The sequence below is a fragment of the Chlamydotis macqueenii genome, chromosome 1, assembly GCF_036417535.1.
Source record: "Chlamydotis macqueenii isolate bChlMac1 chromosome 1, bChlMac1.mat, whole genome shotgun sequence".
In the NCBI taxonomy this organism is placed as follows: Eukaryota; Metazoa; Chordata; class Aves; order Otidiformes; family Otididae; genus Chlamydotis; species Chlamydotis macqueenii.
Window position 1 is genome coordinate 198,416,599 of NC_141556.1, and position 23,435 is coordinate 198,440,033.

At 38.5% G+C, this 23,435-nt stretch overlaps 1 protein-coding gene across 4 annotated transcripts; it reads left to right on the top strand.

Annotated features, from left to right (window-relative positions):
- The first annotated feature begins 26 nt into the window (after positions 1-26).
- Positions 27-21,830, top strand: NPAT (nuclear protein, coactivator of histone transcription). 4 transcript variants are annotated; one of them, XM_086739564.1, is made up of 18 exons: positions 27-168; positions 3,295-3,413; positions 5,041-5,101; positions 5,913-5,985; positions 6,474-6,514; positions 7,580-7,810; positions 8,309-8,390; positions 9,554-9,686; positions 10,188-10,279; positions 10,363-10,450; positions 11,197-11,293; positions 11,805-11,936; positions 12,727-14,421; positions 16,115-16,230; positions 16,329-16,437; positions 17,617-17,674; positions 18,457-19,612; positions 20,466-21,830. In XM_086739564.1, the coding sequence occupies exons 1-18, from the start codon at positions 132-134 to the stop codon at positions 20,541-20,543; spliced, it is 4,398 nt and encodes a 1,465-aa protein (XP_086595690.1). In that variant the 5' UTR covers positions 27-131; the 3' UTR covers positions 20,544-21,830. The 4 variants fall into 4 exon arrangements, with proteins under 4 accessions (XP_086595690.1, XP_086595692.1, XP_086595689.1 ...); XM_086739563.1 differs by having other exon boundaries at positions 65-168; positions 8,306-8,390; XM_086739565.1 differs by lacking the exon at positions 27-168 and having other exon boundaries at positions 3,389-3,413; positions 5,879-5,985; positions 8,306-8,390.
- The last annotated feature ends 1,605 nt before the right edge of the window (positions 21,831-23,435 follow it).

Below are 23,435 nucleotides of genomic sequence, written 5' to 3' on the forward strand. Positions count from 1 at the left end.
CCGGGTCCGGCGCTGGCTGGCGGAGTTTCCGCGCCTTCGCCTCGGTGGCGGGGCGGCCGCGCTGCGCCTCCGGGAGCTCTGCCCCGCTGCCTCCCGTCCTCCCTCCGCCGTTCCCCTCGCCGCTTCGGGCCATGCTGCTGCCGTCCGACGTGGCCCGGCTGGTGCTGGGTGAGTGAGCGAGCCAGTCGGGGCGGGTGGGGTGGCCGCTCGCCCCTGAGGTCTCAGCTGGGGGAGCCGTCCCGGAGAGTGAGGTGGCTGCGCCCTTGACCCTCGTCCCCCCGCGCCGGGGGTGACCCTGCCTCTGCCGCCGAGGCCCGGCGGTCCGCAGGCTGCTCCCCCGGCGGAACGATCTTGAGGGGCTCGATCTTGAGGGGCTTTGGGGCCTCTGGAGCCGCCGCGGGCGCAGGGGAGCCGGCCAGGCCGCGCAGGCCCGGCCGCGCTGCGCCCCGCGCCCTCTCCGTGGGGCCGCCGGGCCCGGGGCGGGTTCTCGGCGGGTTCAAGAAATTGGGATGGTCTCTGGTGTCCGCCCACAGCGAGGTGCCTGGTGAATGGGGTTTAACAAAGTGTCTGGCTGCAGGAGGAGCACGGGGGTGACCCAGAATACCAGAGGAGACTGGGTTAAGGTTCAGGTGGTTTTTCGTTGCCTCCCTGTTTCTGTCACCTGTGAGGTCGGGTTGAGATGGTGGGTCTGTGCAGTGCTTGTGGAAAGGGCAGAGTAAGTGTTTTCAGGACAGTGACTTTTTAAACTCACTTTATGCTTTGGATTATTTGGATACTGTGAAAGATAAGAACAAGTGGATGGTAATCAAAAATACGAATTATGACCCACGTATTAAAGCCCCACATGTTGGCACAGGTTACCAAGATTCCCTGATAGCTTGCATTGTGAGATTCAGTTGTCCACAATTGTTTTTTTCATCTAAAGCCACTGAGGCTGATTTTTTTCTTCAGTGTTCTTGCAGCACAATCTATTTTTAAGTACTACCTGAAATGTTTCTTACTATTGTCTTGAGAAACAAGGTTAGTAAGAGATGCAATGTTTTTATTATTGTGAAGTAATAGAGGATTTTTAGAAGCATCATGCATTGTAAAAGATTTAAAACCATGCAAGGGAGATCTTTCACTGTACTTTTCTATTAAAAAGTTGACTATGTTACAAGTTTATCTCGCGTGCTTAGCAGAGGCTTGCGGATATAGTGGACAATCTTGGCAACGTCATGTGTACTAAGGATGATCCATCCTACCTGGTGTCTGTTGTGGCATGGTGCATGCATCATGCCCAGAAAAAATTCTGAGTAACCTAAGGTGGTAGAACTGGATATTCCTTGTAGCTCTTTCTGTCTTCTAATAGGGATTCCTCTTACATGAGGCATCTCAGAATGTGGACGAATAAACAGGCTTCCTAGTGCAGCCCTTCCTCCATCTTCCCCTCCCCTCAGCTGAGTGTTTCTAGTGCTGTGAAGGTTGATGAATATTGGTTTAAGAAACAAAAGTAAAATGATAGAATGAGCTTACCCACAGAAAAATACTTAAGAAAATTTATCTTTTTCTAATTAATGTAAGAGTGAGTTTGTATTATGATTTAGATATATGTTATTACGTTTCTTAAGATAGAACAAAATACTGAATCATTCCTAGTTCAGAAGTTACTGTACCTTTTGTGCCTTTGATTCGATTTTGGTGATGTTAAAGATTGTGTACTGTTATGTCATTATACAGCGTGTGCACAAACTGTTCAGTTCAGTTGCACAGAAGATCTCGATTCAGGTATTTTTAAACTTTGGAATGCCTTATTTTGCAGGAAATTGGTGTATGTGCCAAATGTACCTGTATGCAGGCGTTTGATGATTCCTTGCAATACTGTAGTAGTAGGTTCAAGAAACAGAAAATGCAACTTTTTGCATAAATGTCCAGATGAGTGTGATTTTAAGAGCAGCCATACCAGCACAGGTCAAAGCTGCAGCTAGTGTAATACCTGATCTTCCATCCAGGCCAACAGTGTGGATGGTGTAGTGGATAGGAATAAGAGTGGCATGTAATTTTACACTTTCAGCAATTTGTGGCTTGAGAGTTTTCTAGCAAAATGTATTTGAAAAATTAAGTAGGCCAGCCCTTTCTTTTCCACAGGTACCACTAATGTTTTCTGTCAGATAGGCCAGCTCATACACCATGATTAAACTCACAATGATCATTCCCAAACTGTGTTTAACTTCCAAATTTGCTTCTTTGTTGGAGAGCTGAACAAGGGCTTATGTGTCTGGAAAATGGTCCTTTTTTTCCAGCTATACTTGAATCTGCTGAACGATACTTGTCTTCGTGCAAACTTAAAGGCCACATTTTTCTTTAGGTGTTCCTGAACTGAGGTGGACCATTTGGGGAGAGTCCACTGAAATAGATACGCTAGTGTGTATGTATCCTGCCTTGTATAATTAGGCACATATTTTATCCTTTCTTTAAAACATTGCAAGTTCAGTTCTGCTACAAGCAAGAAAGAGGAGACATTTTCTTTTGTGGTTCTTTGTTCTGGGATCCTTTGTTCAGATTGGTCTGTTTCTATCTTTTCATGTTTAGAGCATTTGAAGATTAAAGCAGGGCTTAAAAAGTTTGATTAAAGCAGAACATACTTGCTGAGGAATGGGGTTTTGGAAAAGTAAACTTTACTTCCTGTTAAGGTAACTACTGAGTCTTGGGGTGTGTACAGTGCACAAGTTGCAGCTAGTACCTCTATTCAAAATGAAAATTACGGTACGTGAGGGGAAGAACCTTTTTACGTTATTAATTTTTGTACAATGGCAATTTTAAAGATAAATCATGTACACTATTTCAACAGCTGCACAGGTTTTACCTGTTTTAAAGCAGGAGGATACATGGAGAGTTAGTGTTACATAGCAGTGCATTTTATTAACAAAATATTGTAGAATTCCACTCTATTAACAAACTGGGTTATTCAGAGTTAGTTAGTGAGCCTCTTGAGTCAAGAACTTTTATTTTCTTGTCTATACAGTACTGTCTGTACTGAAGATCAATCAGAAACAGTTTATATTACCTCACTTCTTGTCTTGAATAGTTTGTAAATACAGTGTGATATCAATAGTATTTTGTGCTCTTTCTGGTTCTAACTATTAAAGAAATATTTGCAAGATACTTTTTCAAAATAACTTTACTTTCCTTGTCTAACATACAAATCTTCACCTGATTATTTCAACACTATATGCAGCTGGTCGTAATGCTTTGATACCTATTGAGCAGAAGTAATGAATGAAATAGCAAACTATCCTGTCTGATTTGTTGCAGGGTATTTACAACAGGAAAAACTGCTAGCTACCTGCCGTGAATTTATTTTGGAAAGCTCAGATTTGAAAGAATATGCAGAGCACTGTACAGAGGACGGGTTTATTCCAGCCTGCTTGCTGGTGAGTTTGTATTTGCAAAGCAGAAAGTTAAATTGTCTTGCATTCATGGAAAGGAAAATTAAGATTTCTCAGTGAAAAAATTACTTTTCAAATGCTGCTTAAAATGTTTAGTTAGATTGCTCCCTCTGTTTTGTTTTTTTTTTGTGGTGGGTTTTTTGTTGTTTTTTTGTTTTGTTTTGTTTTTTTACATCCCATAGTAATAGTAGTTATTTGGTGTCTGTTTTTTTATATTAGTAAGGAACATTGAAGCGTAAAATATGCAAATTGGTTTTGGCACATTACATTTAGTCTGCTTTATAGCTTTGAGGTTGATTTATGGAAGAGTGTCACAAGAGTTTTATTGATTTCAGGGTTGCTCTTGTACTTTATTGGCAATTGCTTTGCTATCCTAGATACAGCAGCTGGTAATGCTCCATTTCAAGTACATATTAAATATTTAGGTAAGGTACCTCAGCTTTGTCTAAGGCTGCCAAATTTTGTTGACAAAAACTGTGTTTCAGTTCAGCTTCCTCTTTGGTCAGTATCATCTACTTTGTCCCAGGTGAAATGTGGAACTTTGGGTGTGCATAAATGTGCAGCTGCATATGCAGATGTGTGGATATAGCTACAGGGTAATTAGATACTTCTCATTTTTGACATACACAAAATGGGATTTTTAATATAGTGTCCAAATTACAGGGGTTAGATATTGCTATGTATCAACCTTTTAATGTTTATATGTGCATTTTCTTCTTGTTTTCCATTTCATTCTTCTAATATATCAATTAATTATATGATCTAGCATTTTGTACTCAGTATTCAAAATCTGGGGATCTTTTGATGCACCTATTGAAAACAGACCGTTTAATTTATTTCATTTACAAGTGTTTAATTGTCTGTATGTTGGGAGTAGGGAATTGAGAACCAAGCTATGGCCAGCAAAAATTAGAAAAACCGAATGTAGATAGATTGTCCAGATTTTTAAAGCTTTTAATTGTCTTCCTTTTCTCGGTACAAACATTTTTCCTGTTTTTTGTAGAAAAGTGATGATATGATAGTCTCTTAAGAAAAAAATCTCACTGCAGCTCAAACAAAGGGCTGTATTTGTCATACTTTGTAGAGTTCCCACTAGCAAACAAGACAAGAAGGTACAACATATGATAGTGGTGACTTTAGGATATTAATTTTCTTTGTTTCACATAAAATAACAGAACAAGCAAATATGATATGAAAGTTAATTCTGTGTGACTGTTAAGAATTTTACTTTAGACAGAAGTTCTCTTCACATTTGCATCTTAACGCATGTTGCGTTCCAGGATGATACATACTCATTACTCTGTTACAGCTGTTCATCATCTTATTTTTGTGTTTTTATTCCATAATAACAAAGATGAGTGGAGGTTATGCAATTCTAACTGCTATACAAGTGTTGTGCAGTGAGATCAAGCGCTTCAGACTTTGTGTTCATAATGCCATTTTGTTCCATAGATTGCTTTCTACCTAGTTTGAGACAACTCAGCACCAGCAGCATACAGTTCCTTGTGCTGAGGGTCAGTCTACTAAAGAACTGTTTAAATATCATGTGATACAGCGGATGAAGTATATGTTATTAGTGAAGATTCAAAGATTAGTATTTTTTTTTTTTCAGTCTCTGTGTGGAAAAAACTTGACAACTATTCTTAATGAATACGTAGCCATGAAAACAAAAGGTAAGCCTTCACAATGAGATTTTACTTTATTTTTCTTTTTTATCTGTTGTGAACTCCTTGAGGAGAAGGTAGGATCTCCACCTGTATATGGACTTAGAGCAGTACCCCATCTAGAAGTTGAGAGTTTCCATATTATGCGGACAGCAGCCAAATAGTGGATCGGCATCTTGTGAGCAAAATTGATTGATGATCTTAGTTTGGATTTGCCAGCATATATTTTCACTTCAAATTTGAGCGGAACTTCTAACAGAATAAGGCAAAAGGATATAATAAACCTGTCCCAGGGTTGCACCACCCTCATTGGAAAATATTTTTCCATATGTCCAGTCTGAATCTACCTCTTTCTATTTTAAAAACATTACCCCTCGTCCTATCGCAACAGGCCCTGCTAAAGAGTTTCTCCCTGTGATTCGTATGAGCCCCCTTTAGGTACTGGCAGGCCCCAGACCCGCCTCTTCTCCAGGCTGAACAGCTCCAGCTCTCTCAGCCTGTGCTCATAGGAGAGCTGCTCCAGCCCTCTGATCATCTGCATGATGAATGAAGCATCATCATGATGAGTGCCTTTGCCTCAGTTTCATTTAGGCTTCTAAAACTGAGAACTGTATCCATGATAAGTATGTGTTCATATCAATCAAATTACTTAAATTAGGAGTTAGGGATCTATAATTAACAGAACAATAAGGCAACTAGACACCTAAAGTTAGATGATGTCTGAAACAGCCCATAATAATTATTTTGCTTGTGATTTTACTTTTTCTCAACATGTATCTCTTTTAGGCATCCAAAATGGTTTTTTTATGGTTTATTTTAGAAACAACAAGTGAAGTTCCAGCAATGATGTCATCTCTGTGGAAAAAATTAGACTATACCCTTTCTCAGATCAGGTAATGCGGTTTTGAAATCAAGAAAGTAAAATTTTGTCCCAAGAATGAGTCCGTATGTTGATCAACTCGCCTTATCGTGGTATGAGAATGGTTTTGCTCTCTGTTGCCTCTGAGAGGTGGTGAGAGAGATAGGTATGTGAGAGTTGATAGTTGAGTAGACATTTCAAGATTTTAAGGCAAGGACTAGCAGATAAGGAGGGCATTAGTGTGAGTATGTGGCCTTCCTGTAATGAAACAGTATACTAGGACTCATTTAGAATCTGATACCACTGTGGTTACTCATGAAAAATATAGTAGTTATCTTCATTTGAAGAATCTGTGACCACTGTCTAAAAGAATAAAAGTAATGATCAGTAGATTGAAGCTTTCTGAAATAACACGTGGTTGGGATCAGACTGACATTAGCCATATGTTAGATACTGTCGCAATGTGTGGCTGAGTGTTTCCATTGTGTTCCTTGTATTTATGTCACCTGCTTTATTTTTTAGGAGCATGCAGAATTCCACAGGATTTTCTGCTAATCAAAGAAGTAAGTAACCGAGTCAATTCCATGGGATCCATGGGGTTTGCATTCAAATTGTCTGTTTTGGCAAAAAATGGGGGAATGCTACAGCAATCAGTAATGCATCCTTAGTCTTAAAATGTTGTCGAATCTCTGCTGCAGTATTTTTTTTTCAGCCTGTCTGTTGTCTTCAGTGCAGTCTGTGAATTACTATGATGACCAAGAAAGGAAAGTAAGAAAAGCAGAGCTTTTTGCAAGGGGCTTAAATTTTCTACATAGCATTTTCCTCTCTGCTGAAAACTTTTTAGAAGTCTACACAGTTAAAAGGTTTAAAAACTGCTGCTTCAGTCCTGAAGCTATTGACTTAATTCGTGGTTCATAGAGGAACTGAAAACATAACCAGAATAATTATGCTGCGGTTTAATTTCTGTAGAAGGGAAATATAAAAATTTATTACAATCTTGAAACAATTACTTTTTATGCATACAAACATAAATCTAAGCAAAATATGAAAAGATACTTGTTCTATCTAGAATTGTTTCTTTCATTACATAAACTGCCAAATGAACTTTCAAAAAATAAAAGTTATTTTACCTAAAGGTAATTTTTTCTCTCTGTAGTACTTCTACTGAGTAACCAGTGTGAGAAAAGAGAACGTCAAATATAGGTAGTGATTGTTCTTGGATCTGAGATTCTCTGGATCAGGTGGTGTTCTGTTGTTTAAATTTGTCAGATTTAGACTGGTAAATAAATGCAAACTTGCATTGGTTTAGCTATTTCAGTTAAGGTCAATTATGTGAGTGGTGTATTATGTAAGGAAATGTAATTTTGGTATGATTTATTCCTGTAAATATTTAAGCAGTGAGGCAAGCATGGTTACAGGGTCTATGTAAGTTAGTTGTACTACTTGAATTCTTTTGGCTCGAACCTGTAACAGACGAGATGAAGATGGGTGTTGCTTACTTTTTGAGTTTCGTGAATTGCTGAAGCACAGAAAGTTTCAGTGGAGCATCCTTAATTAGGTCTTGGAAAATCAGCAATCTTTTAAAATTACTTTATCATATATTTTCAACTTGTCCTTATTATCTCCAGCACGTACAAGAAGTGGAATTGTAGAAATGAAAAGACAGAGGATGCTTCAGCAATCAGCTCCTCCGAACGCAGGATTGTTGTCAGTAGCCCATCAGTCAGCGCCACAGAATTCCTCTTCTGTTATATCTCCTCAAATTATTCACAGGCCAACGATAAATCAAGGTGTGTCACAGACAAGACTGAATACACTGTTTGGGCACCAGTCACAAATGCAAGAAAACAAGATCACCAGTAAGTTGCACACTTTTTGAAACCTTTTTGTCTGTGAAAAATCTGTAGATATAGATGCAAGTTTTCCAGGATCAGGACTAATCGTCTTCCACCAAAAAAGTTTCAGAAAATTCACGCTTTGTTCCTTGAGCTCTCCAGGCTGGTTCAGGTGATTAAAATAAAAGCTGCAGCCAAAAGAGAAGTGGCACTTGCATACTTACTTGCTAATGTGGCTTCGGAGATCAGAAGTGTGTTAATTTGTCATCATTCTGTCCTGTGTTCTCACTCTGACCCAAAACACTTGTTTTAGCAGATAGGGATGATCCACATCAAGTGGATGTTTTTTTCCAGATATATTTAAAAGGAATGGTTCTTGTTTTGATTAGATTTAGTATTATTACTAAATTATTTTGCATGAATTCCCAGGAATTGATTGGAACATGATAAATGATGTATAGATTTCTATAGTGCTTTAAGAATGTGGCATCATGATCTTTTTTTTTTTCCTTTATAAAGCAGGAGATTTCATACACATTCAAGTTCCAGCGTTACAGGAACGAAAGCTTCATTCAAACTTGCTTTCTCCAGGAAGACGGAAAAGGTAAACAAGGGATTTTTTTAATGTTTTATTTTTAAGATCATTTTGAGATTATGCAGTATTCTAATCTCTAGTGTAATTTTTTTCAGATGGTGGACTTTCACATTTAAGATCCACTGAGAGTGGCCAGTGTGTGAGGTTTCACAAAGAAAAAGAAAGTCAAAGAACTTAACATTAGACTAATAGGAGGCTGCTTTTGCTTCTTTATTGCATATAGCAAGTCTTTACAGTATTCCAGTCTTAGAGATAGGTAAATACTCTTGGAGTCTGAGATTTAGTATTCCTTCTAAAGTATCTGTATCAATTATGAAAATTCTCAATATTGATAAAGATGTCCATTTTAGTCTGTCTTTAACTTAGAAAAACTATTGCCTTCAGTAAATTTTGTCAGCATAAATTTTTACATTCTCAGTTAAAGTGGTGTGAAAATCTGTTCTTACACTAGGTTTGCATTTTTTATTCTTTGATTCCAATGTCTTTTTGTTTTTACAGAGTTGATTGGTCTCTTTGTGTTCTATTTGTTGTCTTTATCCCTGACTAAATCCCAGTCAGTGGTTGTGCTAATCATTTTTCCAAATCCTTACTCATTTATACCTTTTCCAAGTCCTCTCTATTCCTATATTACTTTTTTATATATAAGTTACTTTAGTGCCACTGCTGATTGATAGTTTCAGAAGAGTCTACACCATGATCTCACATAAAAACATTACATTTCCTATTCATCATCTAAATTCTCATGCAGCCTAACATTTGTTTGCTTCTTTAACAACGGCTGCTCCTTGAAAGATCTTTATTTTCAGTGGCGATGCCCAAATCTTTGTCTTGAGCGGCAATTATTAGAACCTGTGCTACAAGTTAAAGTAACATGTACTGGAGGGGGAAAAATACTGAATAGAGGACATGGAATTCAATTTGACATGGTGCTGTTTACCTACAATCTGTATATTTGTTTGTAACTTCTTCTATGCAGTCAGACACAATATATGCATACTACATAATGAAACAGGTAGCAGATTTTATTGTATTTCCAGTGTACAGTTAATTTTCTGTTGATTAAAATCTTTCATTTGCTAAGAAGGAAGAGAAACACTCGATTTACTGACCATTAGGTCTATTGTTTCCTATATTCTCACAAAATACATCATAAATCTCCTGGCATGTTTCAGTGAATCTCAGAAGAGGAAAAGTACTGCAACATCTGGACCTCTTCCAGCACCTAGAAGTTCTCAAGACCCTGATGAAGTAACAGTAGAAAAAGAAAGTGAGCCCCTTGAAGAATTCATAGATGGTAACTTCCCAGTGAGTATATACTTATGGAAGATATTTATATTTAAGAAATAAATTCAGACTAGTGAAAACTAGACTTTTACATGTTGTTTATCTTGGGCATTACAGAAATTAACTTTAGAAGATAAATTTATTGTTTTGTGTTTGAACCAGCTCTTATTTGTACTAAACTAGTGAGAATGGCATGGCTATGTGGCGGGGGGGTTGGGTTTTTTTTGCCTTGATTTATTGGGTCTGACCTGTAAGCCATCAGAGTACAGTAATTTTTTAGAGAATGGAAACCAGAAAGGACAGTAAACCTTGCTGTACTTTAGGAGAGTAGAAGTACAAAATGTTTTGGGATGGTTTTCATAGCAAAGTCAGGCAGTCACAGATTTGCTGTCTGTTATAAAGAGTGTTCTCTGTGTTGAATTGATTTTTTTCTTTTTTTTAACCAATAAGTTGGAAATTCGTGCTCCTTTTCTAGTGATGATAAAAATCAAAACCTGATCACTTTAAAACTGTGCTTTCCAGCAACTGGTTATTGAAAATGCCAGAGAAAAAATCTTGAGCAACAAATCTCTTCAGGAGAAGCTTGCTGAGAACATTAACAAAATCTTGAGCAGGTAATAAAAGGAACCTCTAAACTTTATACGTACTATTACTTGTTTTATTTTTGAGTTCTGAACTAATGGCTAATGTGTTCCAGTGATGGCAATGTCACTCAGGCCCCTAAACAGACAGACAGTGGTCCCACAGAACAGGAGACTTCAATTGATGAAATCCTTGGACTTCAGGTAGGTGTGGATTGCTGTGTTTACATTTTTTTTAAGACCAAGCACATGAGAATGATCAGTTACAGGAACTATGCGGAACCTCTGCCTGCTGTCTGACATCTGAGATTGCTGTCCTCTTTCTCTTCTTTCTTTTTATTTGTTTTGCAATACAGCTAAGCCTTTCTAATGGGTAGCTTATGCCCAGAGGCAGTTCCACAACTTCATAGGCATTAGTTATTATGTATGGTGGTGGGCAGGTTTGAGGAGCTGAACTGATAGGATACTACTAATATTTTGCTGGAGTTAATTTTGAGCCAGTTTAGCACTCTGAATTCATTCCTAGCCTGTACAAGGCAGGAGAAGCATGCCGCAGGGTCAAACGCCAAAGGAGTGGGACCGCTTCTGATGGTCTAACGTTACCCACAGACAGATCTAAGTACACTGTCCCACAGTCACCAGCTGCCTGTCTGTCATTGGATCTTTGGTACCAACTTCTGACTGGGGATCTGGTCAATAGCTTTATAAAAGAAAAAGGAATTTAAAATATCTTTGGTCTCCAAACACATTTAGTCTGATCTAGTTTTCTCATTTGCTGCAAGATAAATGTGGATTGTCTAGTATAGCAAGATAAATTGTCTCTGGAGCCTAAATAGGGGTGTTTTTTCTTCAAATTTAAAATAATCTGAAAAGAAAACAATTCTTGTCTGGTTTTCTTTAAGTTATGGAAGTAACTGTCTAACAGTTCTCTATGTCTCATCTTTTCTCAGGGTGAAATTCATATGTCAGAAGAGGCTATACAGGACATTCTAGAACAGACAGAATCAGATCCAGCTTTTCAGGCCCTCTTTGACTTGTTTGATTATGGTAGGATATATTATTCTCAACTGTACCGTTACTCATCATGATGAGTTTTCCTAAGTACTGCTTGAAGAAGCAAAGGTGATTCAGTAGGCCTCTTTTGCAAGAGAAATGGACTGTATGACATCTGTGTCCCTCAATTCAGAATTAGATTTTTAGATACGTTTATATATGACCAAAAGTACAGCATTTTCTTGTGGCTGGAACACTGATTTTGTGCTGGCTCAGTGATTGTTTTATTGCTATTATTGTAGACTCTTCTGGTCTAAAGTTTGTATTTGTTTTTCTGTTTTGTTGTGAATTTTTTTATTTGTCTGATCAGAGGTATCTTCATATAAAATAGAAGGATGTTTCTATGCTATTTCTAGATTTGTAATGAATATAAACAAATAGTTCTTTGAGTTTAGGATCACATTTCTTGAATTTGAAATCTCTATGCTTCGTTTAAAATTTAATAATCTCGTTTGTGTGTAAAATGACATATTTAGTAATTCTTCATGCTTTATTTTGAAAATAGGAAAGAGCAAGGTAAATAAGAACTTACCTGCTGGTGTTTCTGGTCAGAGTGGAGTAGAAAATGCAATCCTGGTGGATGAGGATAACCTGGAAACACTTGAGAGTTCTTTAGGAACAGAAGAAACTAGTAGATGTAGGTGTTTTTTTTTCTTTAAGATCTCTTCTAATCTGTTCACTTTTCCTTATGAAAATATTTTTAGACAATTAGTGCATTTCAAAATCTTTGTTTTCAATGGTAATATCCAATCTGACATTTACACTGCATGAACATACAGGTCTGCCTAGTCTGTTGGAAAGTTTCAGTCTATTCAATTTAACGGTGGTCCATCAGTGAACTTACAAGTTCTACTTGAGAAGCTCCTAAATGAAACTAGAATATCTGCAAATCTCTTTCCTTTTTCATAACAGAGGTACTTGCAATATTCATTGTGAAACACATAAAGATAATATTTTACACCTAACGATATTAATCTTTTTTCTCTATTCTGTAATATATTGGTTAATTAATACACAAATTCTTGCTCTGAACAAAAGGTATGTTCAGTCTGTCTACCCGTTCTTAACAGTAGTCCATCGGTAGCAGATATTTAGTGAAAGTATATGAGAAATAGAGCCAGGAGTTCTCTATCTTGAGATGGTTTTTGTGCTCCTGGAAATCTGATTTAGTGACTTGAGCCATTTGCTTATTATATTTAGACTTATTATTTATGTACAAACTGATGTGCCAGATTGCCTAATGTGCAAAATCTAAGTATACGTTTAATATACTTTCCACTCAGCTTGAAAGTAAGGATGAGTAGCATTATTCCCACTTAGTTTCATGTGAAACAGTTTTCCATTGAACTGATAAGTTGCTTCTAAAGTACTGTAAAAGGATCATCCATTCTAATAATTATGGAATGAATATATTCTCTGTTTTACAGGTGATAATTCTGGAGAATCACTATCCTGTAAAGGTTTTCAGCTAGGAGAAGCATCCTGTGCCTTGAAGACCAGCATTAATGATGATGATATGGCTAAGAAAAATCCAACCAACGAACAGTTGCATGGAAACTGTAGACCAAGGAAGCAGACTGAAGTACTTAAAACCATTAGCCCTGAACATATTGGAGAGCTTGAAATAGCTTTTGACTCTGTGCCTGGTTTGACTGAACATAACAAGAGACAGAGTTCTGATAGCGAATGTAATGAACACTGTGAGGATTCTTATGATAAAAAAGAGTCTTCTGTGTTAGTATGTGACAGTGAAAGAGCCATGGAAATTGGAAAAGGTCCGCTAAGTCATAGTGCTCAAAGTAGTCCTAATTTAGAATACGTTCATTCTGGTAGTCCGCAGGTTTCTTTGATTTCATTGGCTGAAGGTACTACAGCCAGTGAAAACAAAACACATTCTGGAAGTGAATGTCACTTATCACCAGATACATCACTACCTGAAAAAACACTTAGTAAAAGCCCTTCTGATGGGAGCCCTGGCCACAGCGTACCTTTGAGAAAAAACAGTTCATCGATTTCTAGCCCATCAGCAGATGCAGGAAAAGAACAGGCTGTAACAAACGATACAGCTGCCTTACCTAGTATTTTACAGGAGAACTCTAGCCACCACTCTAACCATCAGGAACAGAGTTTGCAGTCAGACTGTGCTACAACATCTGCAGTGAAGATTTCTGATCTTGACAAAACAGAATTACAGCTTGAAGTTGTTGATACTTCTAACAAACCTTATTCCAATGATCAGCATACACTTGATAAGCCTGGTAAGAAAGATTTTAACCTCCCTTCAGGACTGCTGAACTCAGAGGGAACACAAGGGGAAATGCAAGAACCTTCATCCTCTACAAAAGTAGATGCTGATAATATATATTTCTCCTCTGGTGAGGATGCATGTACAGAAATTTCTGTAGTATCCACTGAAAATAATCTTCCTACATCTGAAATATGCCATTCTCCTCTCCCAGAAACTGCATCCTCAACAGATGAGTCGGGTACTGAGGCCAAAGGTGTAAGTGGTGTGTCTTCTAGCAGTCAACCAATGGATGTTGATCCTTCTAATATAATGTCCCTCAAGATCATAATCAGCGATGATCCGTTTATGTCTTCGGACACAGAGTTAAATAATGCTGTTTCCAGCATCACTGGAGAAAATTTGCCAACTATAATATTGTCTTCTCCAGCCAAATCCCCAACCAAAACTGCAGGCCTGTCCAAATGTCTAACTTCAGAAGACACAGAGAAAAATGTGGATTCAGCTTTGTCAGAGCAGAATCTTCTTGTGCTGAGACCTAAGGATCCCGTGGTCACCTCAGTTAGCACTCAGAATGAAGACTGCACTGGTTTTTCAGTTGCAGGTACAACTAATCTTTCCAAGGAAGGGGGATTTATCCAGTTGATGCCAGCAACAAGCACAGCTTTTGGGAGTTCAAACAACCTTTATATAGCCACCTGTGTGACTGACCCAGCTGCCTTGGGCACAGCTGTAACACCGTCAAATGTCGTCGTACTGCCTGGGAATTCCATGCCGCTTGCTGCCCAAGCTCCAGCTGTACAACAGTTACGGACTCCTCCTAGATCCAGCAGCACATTTGCAGCAAACCAGGCTGTCTCCCCAGGTTTCCCACAAGGTAATCTCATTATTAGAAAACGACTGAAAATGTGTTGTTTATATAGCATTTTTATTGGGTTTTTTTGTAAGTGCATTAAAAGTAAACTGCATTTTTAAACACTGCTCTATCTTTCCCCTTGAAACTAGCCAGGAGTTTTGTATTTTTTGAGTACATTAGTTGCTACTAAAAACAAAGTAAAAATTATGAAGAGTCATTGACCAGGCTACTTGGAAAAATAATAGCCTCGTATTTCAGAAGCTTAAATTTTATAATTTTAACAGTGATAAATTTAGGAAGCGTATTTTGGCTTACACTAGAAAAGATTCCATTGTTTCAGATAAATAAAGAGTTTGGTTGTTTTGTTTGTCTTAATAAGATTCCTGTAATAAATAGAATCCTATGTGTTATGAGTACCTTTATTTAGTTTAGATAATTGGCTAGGTATAGATACTCCTTCCAAAAGTACTTCGTTGTTTTGTTTTGTTTCATTTTTTAAAAACCTAGTCTACACTAGAAGTACATGTAAACAAATATAAAAGTGTAACGTTGTTTATTTCCATAATATAAAATCTCTGCTGGTGCAAGCATTTTTATTACTATAGTAGTAAAAATTTTAAGTGCTTTTTAAAATATTAAACCCAGCTATGAACCAGTTATAATCAACACATTTAGATTTCTTTGCAAAACTGAAAGCTTGTCAGAGTTATCCATGGATTTCTCTTTAGTCATTTTGTGGTGGTCAGAGGTCAGCGCAACAGTGTGTGCAGGATTTGAGAGTGCTGGCCTTTTCTATCACTATGGTTTCTTTATGCAACTATCGTCTTCAGGCTTTGTTCACAGGGAGAGAAATAGAAGTTTGCCCCTTCGTCTACATTTGGTATTTTTCCTGGTGGTGCTCATATAACTGAAGAACTGTGTGGAATCAATTTTTCTTTAACTTTTCAATTAATGTGCTATAATAGTTTCCTTATTTTATAATTTCTGTTTATCTGGCAGCTGGACACTCTTACAACCTGTTAGCAAAACTAATTTAAAACATCTATTTGAACGATGATTTAAATAGTTAAGTGGAGACTTTGGGTTAAATAGCCTAAAGTAAGTCTCACTGTGCTTCATTATTATTTATTTTTTTTTAATAGCTGATCTCAAACCTATTAATTAAAGTCTTTGTGTACTACATTTAACACCTCCTGCCAGCCAGGAATATCTATACCTTAGATGGCTCCATACAGACAAAACTGGCCTTCCCAATTTCTTGTGTGCTCATAAGGGGAACGTGCTAAGGGTGCACTGGAAAAAAATAAGCAAACAACTTTTGAGCATTGTTATTGTAGGGAATAGAATGTCAATAATAGTTAATTTTTGCTATGCAGCAAATTGAGCTATTTAATGTTACTTTTTCAGGGTTTTTTTTATAAATTACTTCAAAGTTCAAGCCTTAACATAGGTTATACTTACTTCAAGCGTAAGTTTGAACCATTTCTTAATGGTTCATTTAACTAAAGAATACAATTTAAACTAAAAATAATAGCTACTTACCCAGTTTTCTAGTAGTGATATATAGTAAGGACCATGAATTTTTTTAAAAAGCCGGAGCTTTTCTTGCCACAGGTTTGACCATGTATAATTTTAAGAAATCCTGTCTTGAAGCTTTTCTTTTCACTGAAGTCTTTTAGTTTCTGTACAATTTTAACATTTGGATATTTTTTAGGTTCTGCCATTATAATTGCGTCTCCAGTACAACCTGTTTTGCAAGGAATGGTGGGAATGATACCTCTCTCGGTAGTAGGACAAAACGGGAATACGTTTTCAGCACCTACCCGCCAGGTAGCGCATCACAAATAAATCTTTGTCTTTTCAAAATTAAAGCTGAAGTGATAAGGAGTCTTCTGGTAAATTTTAATGGAAATTATGATTCTTTCAAGGTTCTACATATGCCTGTAGCTAATCCAGTGTGCAACAGAAGTGTCCCAAAACTTCCCATCCCTCCCAAATCACAAAAGATTCCTGGAGCAAGAAACAAGACTAATACAGGTACCCACCTTGCATTCTTGAGAAGGGCAGAAGAAAAGTGGGGTTCTACAGGCATGTCAGTTCTGAGTAATAAAGTTTTATAAAAACCAGTGCTCCTCTGCCAGGTAACTGCTGGGATAGCTTTGAGAGAGGTCTGTAACCTGTAATTAGTAACTATATTTGCTCAATTTACAAATAAAACTCCCAGCATATAAAATAATTCCAGATTTGAGATCAAGCTTATTTTGAAAATTTAATGTTGCAAGGCTCTAATGCAGTTAAAAAAACGTACTTTTCTTTATATTTCTGGTTATTTTTTATCTCATTGGTTGTAAATACAGTTTACTGCTGCCATCAAAATGAAGCCACATGGAAATACAGAAGTTATTAGAAGAGTCAGCAGTTCTAAGCATTTATTAAGGAATATATTTCATAGAAGGGTTGCATATTTATACAAAAAATGCACTCTATCTGTTTTCTCTTTCCTATTTCAGGTGTACACTTTGCATATTTATTTGAGACCTTGCTTCTTTAAATAGTAAATTGAAACAAGACTGGAGTTAGATTAATTTCTCAGTGTTGGGGGGAAGTAAAGAAAAATAATTGAAAACACGAAATAGATTTAGTTATAAGAACAACTTATAAATTAGCCTATCTACTTTTTTTTTTTTAAAAAAGTAAGCTTACACATAAAAATGAATATAGACTGAAGTTGCAAGCTAAGAAAAAAGCTAGGATGGTGTAGTTAGTCTGCATTCTGGTTTGTTGATGGATAACTGAGAGTTCCCTGTAGTTATTTCCCTTCTACTTAGAAATCCCTGCTGTGCGTTTTTAAGCCGAGCTTAACTGGTTTTGTCTTGCCAGGCCCGTGTATTATCTAAGTGTAGACAGCAAGCAAGCTTCTTGTTTGTACTTAGTTGGTGACCTTTGCTAATCTATTAATCTGTAAATTTGACAGTCACGAAAAATTTGCAGAGTTTTGTTGCTGGGTTTTTCTTTATCGGTTCTCTGTCAGGTGAAATGTCATGGAATGGCTTAGGCTGGAAAAGACCTTTGAGGTCATTGAGTCCAACCCTTAACCTAACACTGCCAAGTCCACCGCTAAACCGTGTCCCTGAGCACCACGTCTGCATGTCGTACTAACTGTGAGATGGTTTACTCAAAATACTCTAGTTATTAACGCTTCATCTGTTCTTCCAGGAAAACTGGTACCAAGTGTAGCTGAGCCTTCGAACCATACAAACTCTCGAACACAAAGGTCAGTAGTGCTATGTGGTCAAAGTTGCTTTCTTTTTCCTGCCATAAATTTCTCTGTACTGTACTGACTGGGAGGAGGACAGCTTTTTAACAATGGCATAAGCAGTACCACCCCCCCTCTTTCCCCCCCCCCCCCCCCCTCCTGTCTCTCCACTAGGAGTTTTGATGCAGATGTGTATTAGTGCTGGTGCAGCAATGTATTAATGACAAGCCTGGGCTACAATTCTGCTGGTACTGTTCCTCTGTTAATTTTTTACAGCTTTGTGTTCATTTTCACTTGTCTCAATCATCAAATAAAAATTGAGCAGAGTCCAAGCTAGCAGAAATTACGTTACATTTCCTGCTACCACCTGTACCTTCTTTATCATCTCAAAGGTACCCAATTTACCATCCCAAAGTTAATTTTACTTTTCCTCTTATAAACCATAAGGGCCTATCTGCAGGGGCAGACTCTTACTCGCACAGATGAATATGCAGAAGCCTCTCTCAGAAATCCAGCATAAGCCAGGAAGAGGGCACAGACATAACATTCCAGACTACCTAACTGTTCTTTGTACAGACTGTTTCATACCTTTTTGTCATCCTTTTTGGCCTTCTCTGAGCTTTCTGCAGTTGTCATCCCTTACTCTAGGTCGTTGTGTGTTGATAAAATATTTACATTTAGAGAATGGAGAGAGCTTTAATCAGCTGTTTTGAGGGGCAGGTGAGGACTTTAAACCAGCTAAAATGAACTTGCCTAGTAAGAAAAAGTGTGTTGCTCAAGTCTGTTCATCTCATTTTCAGGACTGCAAATTCAGACAAGCTAATCACTGCAGAACTAGGAAGGAAAGTGGAGGAGAACTTACCTGTTGCACCAGTAGAGAGCACAAGTTCAAATTCAAGACAAAGTGAAAGTCACAGGAGAGTGCTTTGCTTTGATAACATCCTACCTGCTCCAGGAGGGAACACCCAAATTCAGACTACTAAGAATTTATCCCAAAAAGAAAGAAATGAAAGCACTTCATTTGCTGTTGATTCTGCATCATCCTCTACTAAGGCACAGGTGGCAAAGAGAGAGAAAGAGAAAACGTTGCCTAGAATTCTGTGTAAGCCAGAAGTTGGTAGCAACAGAAGCGCATCTGCAAAGGAGCCACAGCCTGAGCGGAAGGTGGCAACTGCAGGGCTTCCATTAGATCCCTTCCACAAGACTACAGCAAATAAAGAAAACGAATTACGAAGGGATGCTGATGAAAAACAGAAGACCCAGGACACTGCCAAACTCTCAAATGGCCAACAAAATGTCAGCTTATGGAATGAGAAGACAGTTGCTTCGGTGCAAGAGCTGAACAAAAAGCAAGGGTCACTGTCGAATGGGAATGGCAAATCCTCAGCGTCCGTTTCTTTGTCTTCAAAGGAGCCAAAGCGAGAAGCTGCTAAAGTTTCCAACCAAGGCCTTTGCCTGTCCAGTCCATTCACTAAACAATGTGTGGAAATGTTGCAAGACATTCAGTGGCACAGCCCGCCTAGTAAAACAGTTGAAAATGGAGAATTGCCAGTACCCCGTACGCCCTCCGGAGTTGGGGACAGGCACACAGAAGATACTACAGATAGTGTACGGACACCAACCTGTCGGCGCTTCAGTGAGGACAGCGCGACCCCCAGAATAATGGTACCCCCTGCAACGCCAGACTTGCCTGCCTGCAGCCCAGCTAGCGAGACAGGTAGCGAAAATAGTGTCAGTATGGCCGCTCACACGCTGATGATACTGTCACGGGCGGCTATCGCAAGGACTAGCAGCGCAACCCCCCTGAAGGACAATACTCAGCAGTTCCGATCTTTAAGGAGCACAGTAAAGAAAAGGAAACTAGAGGACTTGAATGAGGGCGAGAGAAATTCTCGTTCTGCAAATAGAAAAGATGTTCAAAGTTCTCCAACACCATCAAAAAAGAAGAAAATAAAGGCAAGTACAGGCATTTACTTCTTAATTTAAAATACTAGATATATATTAGAAGTCTATATATTATCTATAGTGGGATGGTTCAGAGGTTCTGTTTTTATTTGTCACTTTTAATAACTTTGCCTGCTGATCCTACTCTGAACTACTAACAGTTTTCGTAAGATTAGCATATCTTCACATAGGTACACACAAGTAAATCCTACTGACTTTCTGCACATACTTACGAAAATCAAATTATTTCTCTTAAAACATGAATGAGTTTCTAAATTGTAAATTCTAAATTCAGACTAAGTTTCTAGGTGGAATGTAGGAATTAGGCCAGACTCAAACTAGGCCTTACTAAAATTCAGGCTATCCTTGCATCCTCCTTTACCTCCAGGACTAGGAATCCCCATTTTGTGTATTCCCAGTCAGTCTACAGCACCATGCCTTTGACTTGGGCATTTAATGGCAAATAACAAAGGTGTGAGCCATGAAAAGGCGATGTATGTAAATAATCAAAAAGGAGACACTGTAACTGTGTAATTCACCATGCTTAGTTGTAGTGCACTCCTGAAATACTACAGCTGGAAAACGCTTGCTCACTTGTACTGCATGTGTGACAAGAGCCAAGAGGCTGTGCCCGTCTGAACTCTGTGTGGGCTCCTGCTGGAGCTGAGAGCTCCAGCTGCTCCTGTCTGTAACTGTGCCGCTTCCACCCTGGGGGCAGAACGTAAGCGTGTGCTTGCTGGGTGAGCTTTGTGCAGTCACGTCTACAAAGTAGATGGAAGGATGAGGAAGCAAGGAATGCTTACAGACTCTTCTGCAGCCCCGGGTTCTCTGTATTTAACACAACTATTCTTTTCCTCTCCTACAGAAAAAGAAGCTACCAAATTCTTTTCCAGCAGGAATGGATGTGGACAAGTTCTTGTTGTCTTTGCATTATGATGAATGAAAAAAAAAAAAAATAGTTGAACTGTGACTAAAGTTAGGTGGTGTTATGCTGGGGTTTTGCATGGGAAGAGAAGTTAATTCTAAAGGGTGAGTTGCACTTTCCGTGCACTGAAGTTTCACTTTATAGCAAAATCATGCTGTTTCTGAAGCAGGTTGCTAAGTGTAAATATCATTGACTTGGTATATGTTTATTTTTGAAAAAGCACTTGCGTAATTATAGAGCCATTTAATTTGCAAAATTGTAAATTTGTATAAATGTAATGTAAGAAAAGTTGTATGTTTCTTGTTACACCACGTTGTCTGTGTTCTGCTGCATTCTCTACTCACCCACCTGAGCCGGTTAGCCAGTTTGTGAAAAGGTCGTGAATGTGAAGGCTGCGTTTGTAGCTCACTGTTCTGACAGACAGCTACCCTGGCCCCTTCCCCTTGTCTTGTTGAACCCAAAGGGACTTCACCTTCAGAGGCAGCTGGCTTGTGCTAACACTCTGTTCTCGTAACTGTCAAACCCATGATTGTAAGGCTTTGAATGAGTTAACAAAAATACCAGTAACTAAAGGTAAGGTCAGTAAAACCTCCAAAAGTGTTTCTCATCTAATAAAGCTTTTCCCAGCCGCTCATTCAGAGAAGAACTTGAATTTGGATCCGTCTCATCTCTTTACAGTATTTGCTGCATCGGATGTTGTTTGATTGTAAAAGCTGTTTTCAAACAACATACTTCGTTGTGGGTTAGCCCCCGTATTCATACCCCGAGTATGAAACTGTAGTGATAGCCAGACAAGAATTTCAGTGTGTCCTAGTGCCAAAGCAAATTCTTTTAACTGTCATCTGTACTGGTGAGAAAGCGTTTGTTAGTATCATTTATGCTTTTAGCCAGACATGGCACAATTTGCATCTAATCTTTCTTTAACATAGAATTTGTCATAGCTGTTATACAAACTTACTTCAAAACAGGTACAGGAGAAGCTCAGCCTCCATTTTAGTAATAATTAGCATGGGTGAAAGTTACCACACTAAGCCTTGCTCCAGTACTGCACGATTTTTTCTACTGGTATTTCCTCCGTTGTTCTCAAATTGTTGAGGTCTTAAAAAAATGCAAGTTTTCTTGCAAGAGATCTGTACAGCAACAGGGCAATGTTTCAGATGGTATACAAGGATTCCTAAGGAACCAATATTATGCAGTACATGTTTATATTAAACCCATCCAATAATTAAATACTGCATAGCATTTACAGCTTGAATAAATATTTTCATTTTAATAAAAAATTGTGTGTCTTGCTTGAAAAGCTGATCAGTGTTGTGGTTTAACCCAGCAGCCACTTAAACACCACACAGATCCCAGAACTGGAGTAAAACGCGTAAGTTGAGACAAAGGCAGTTTAATAAGGCCAGAAAAGGAAGGGAAAATAACAATAAAAGAATATACAGAACAAGTGATGCCTAGCCAGTACATTTTTGGCTGTAGCTGTGCCCCCTCTCCCAGCTTCTTGTGCACCCCCAGCCTCCTCAGTGGCAGGGCAGTAGGAGAAGCTGAAGAGTCCTTGACTTGGTGTAAGCATTGCTCAGCATGTGGCATCAACATTATTTTCATCCTAAATCCAAAACACAGCACTACACCACTACTCAGAAGAAAATTAACTCTATCCCAGCTGAATCTGGGACAATCAGTCATTTTTTTTTTTTTAGATGAAGAGTTCAGTATTAAACACTAAGTTCTAACAGCAGCAATTGTAGGAATGGCAAAACAAGTTTCTTTTTGCTACATGGTGGCAGTTTATGCTTAATGATATTCTGACAGTTGATACCTGATATTTTTAAATAGATTTGCTATTTGAAACATAGCATAGCTCTTTCATGGGACAGCCCCCAGCCACCATTGTCTGTCTGTCTTAATTCAGGTAATTCACATCTTCAGTATGATCAGGTCACTTAACACTTTCAAAGGAAGAAGCATCATCAGTTCCAAGCTGCTGTCTTACAGCAAATAATTTTCAGAGCACAAACAAAGGTTAGTTTGCTTAGTGTGTAGCATTAAACCCCACTATTAATTTGCTATGTCTACAAGTACGTTCCTTCCCAGAAGAAACAGCTCCCACCCCATCCCAGTCAAAGTATCTATTCCCCCTACTTTATGGAGGGAAATGTAAGGACAATCAGTGGGTAAAGATTACCTTCTGTTGAAATTAGTGTCAAAATCAGAAAGCAGTTTTCCTAAATCCCAGTTAACTGTTTGATATTTTTCCTTTGTGAAAAGCGTGAGGCAGGAATAGGTGAAATAACAGATCTTCACCCTCTGGTGAAGCACCTGCCAAACAAACTGCATGAACTTCTCATTGAAGTCTTGAACAAGAGTCATTCCAGGAAAGGATTTTCCTGTCTCCCCATACCTGCGATGTGAATGCTGAACCCTCTGTTCCTGAAAACTTAACTGTGAATTCAAGAGCACAGACAGCCGTTGTGCAGCTCCTAGTGAAGAAGCAGGAACAGCAGTTTGGGCCGTTTCCATCCTGAATCTGCTGCTACTTAAAAGCCTATTGACAGAACCGTACACGACAGAGGTAGGAAAGAACAAAAACAAACGGCAGCGTTTTGAGGCCCTATTAGCACTTGCATGTGTAAGTTCCACCACCCCGTCTTCCTCACCCCAAGTCAGGCTGGGTGAGTGCTACGGCAGGGCTCCTCTTCTACAGTTAACCTGGCTTTGAGGTATGCAACAGCAGAAAGACAGCTTTTGAGTAAAGTTATTTTTTTTCCATTAAAATCACTCAGTAGTTAGAAAAATGAAGCAACAAGTCAGTAAGAAACTAGCTGCTTCTAGTAGCAACCTGTGTGAGTTTTACCAAGAAAATTCACTTTCAGTGGCATTGGAGAAACCATATGTCAGTGACAGAGGAGC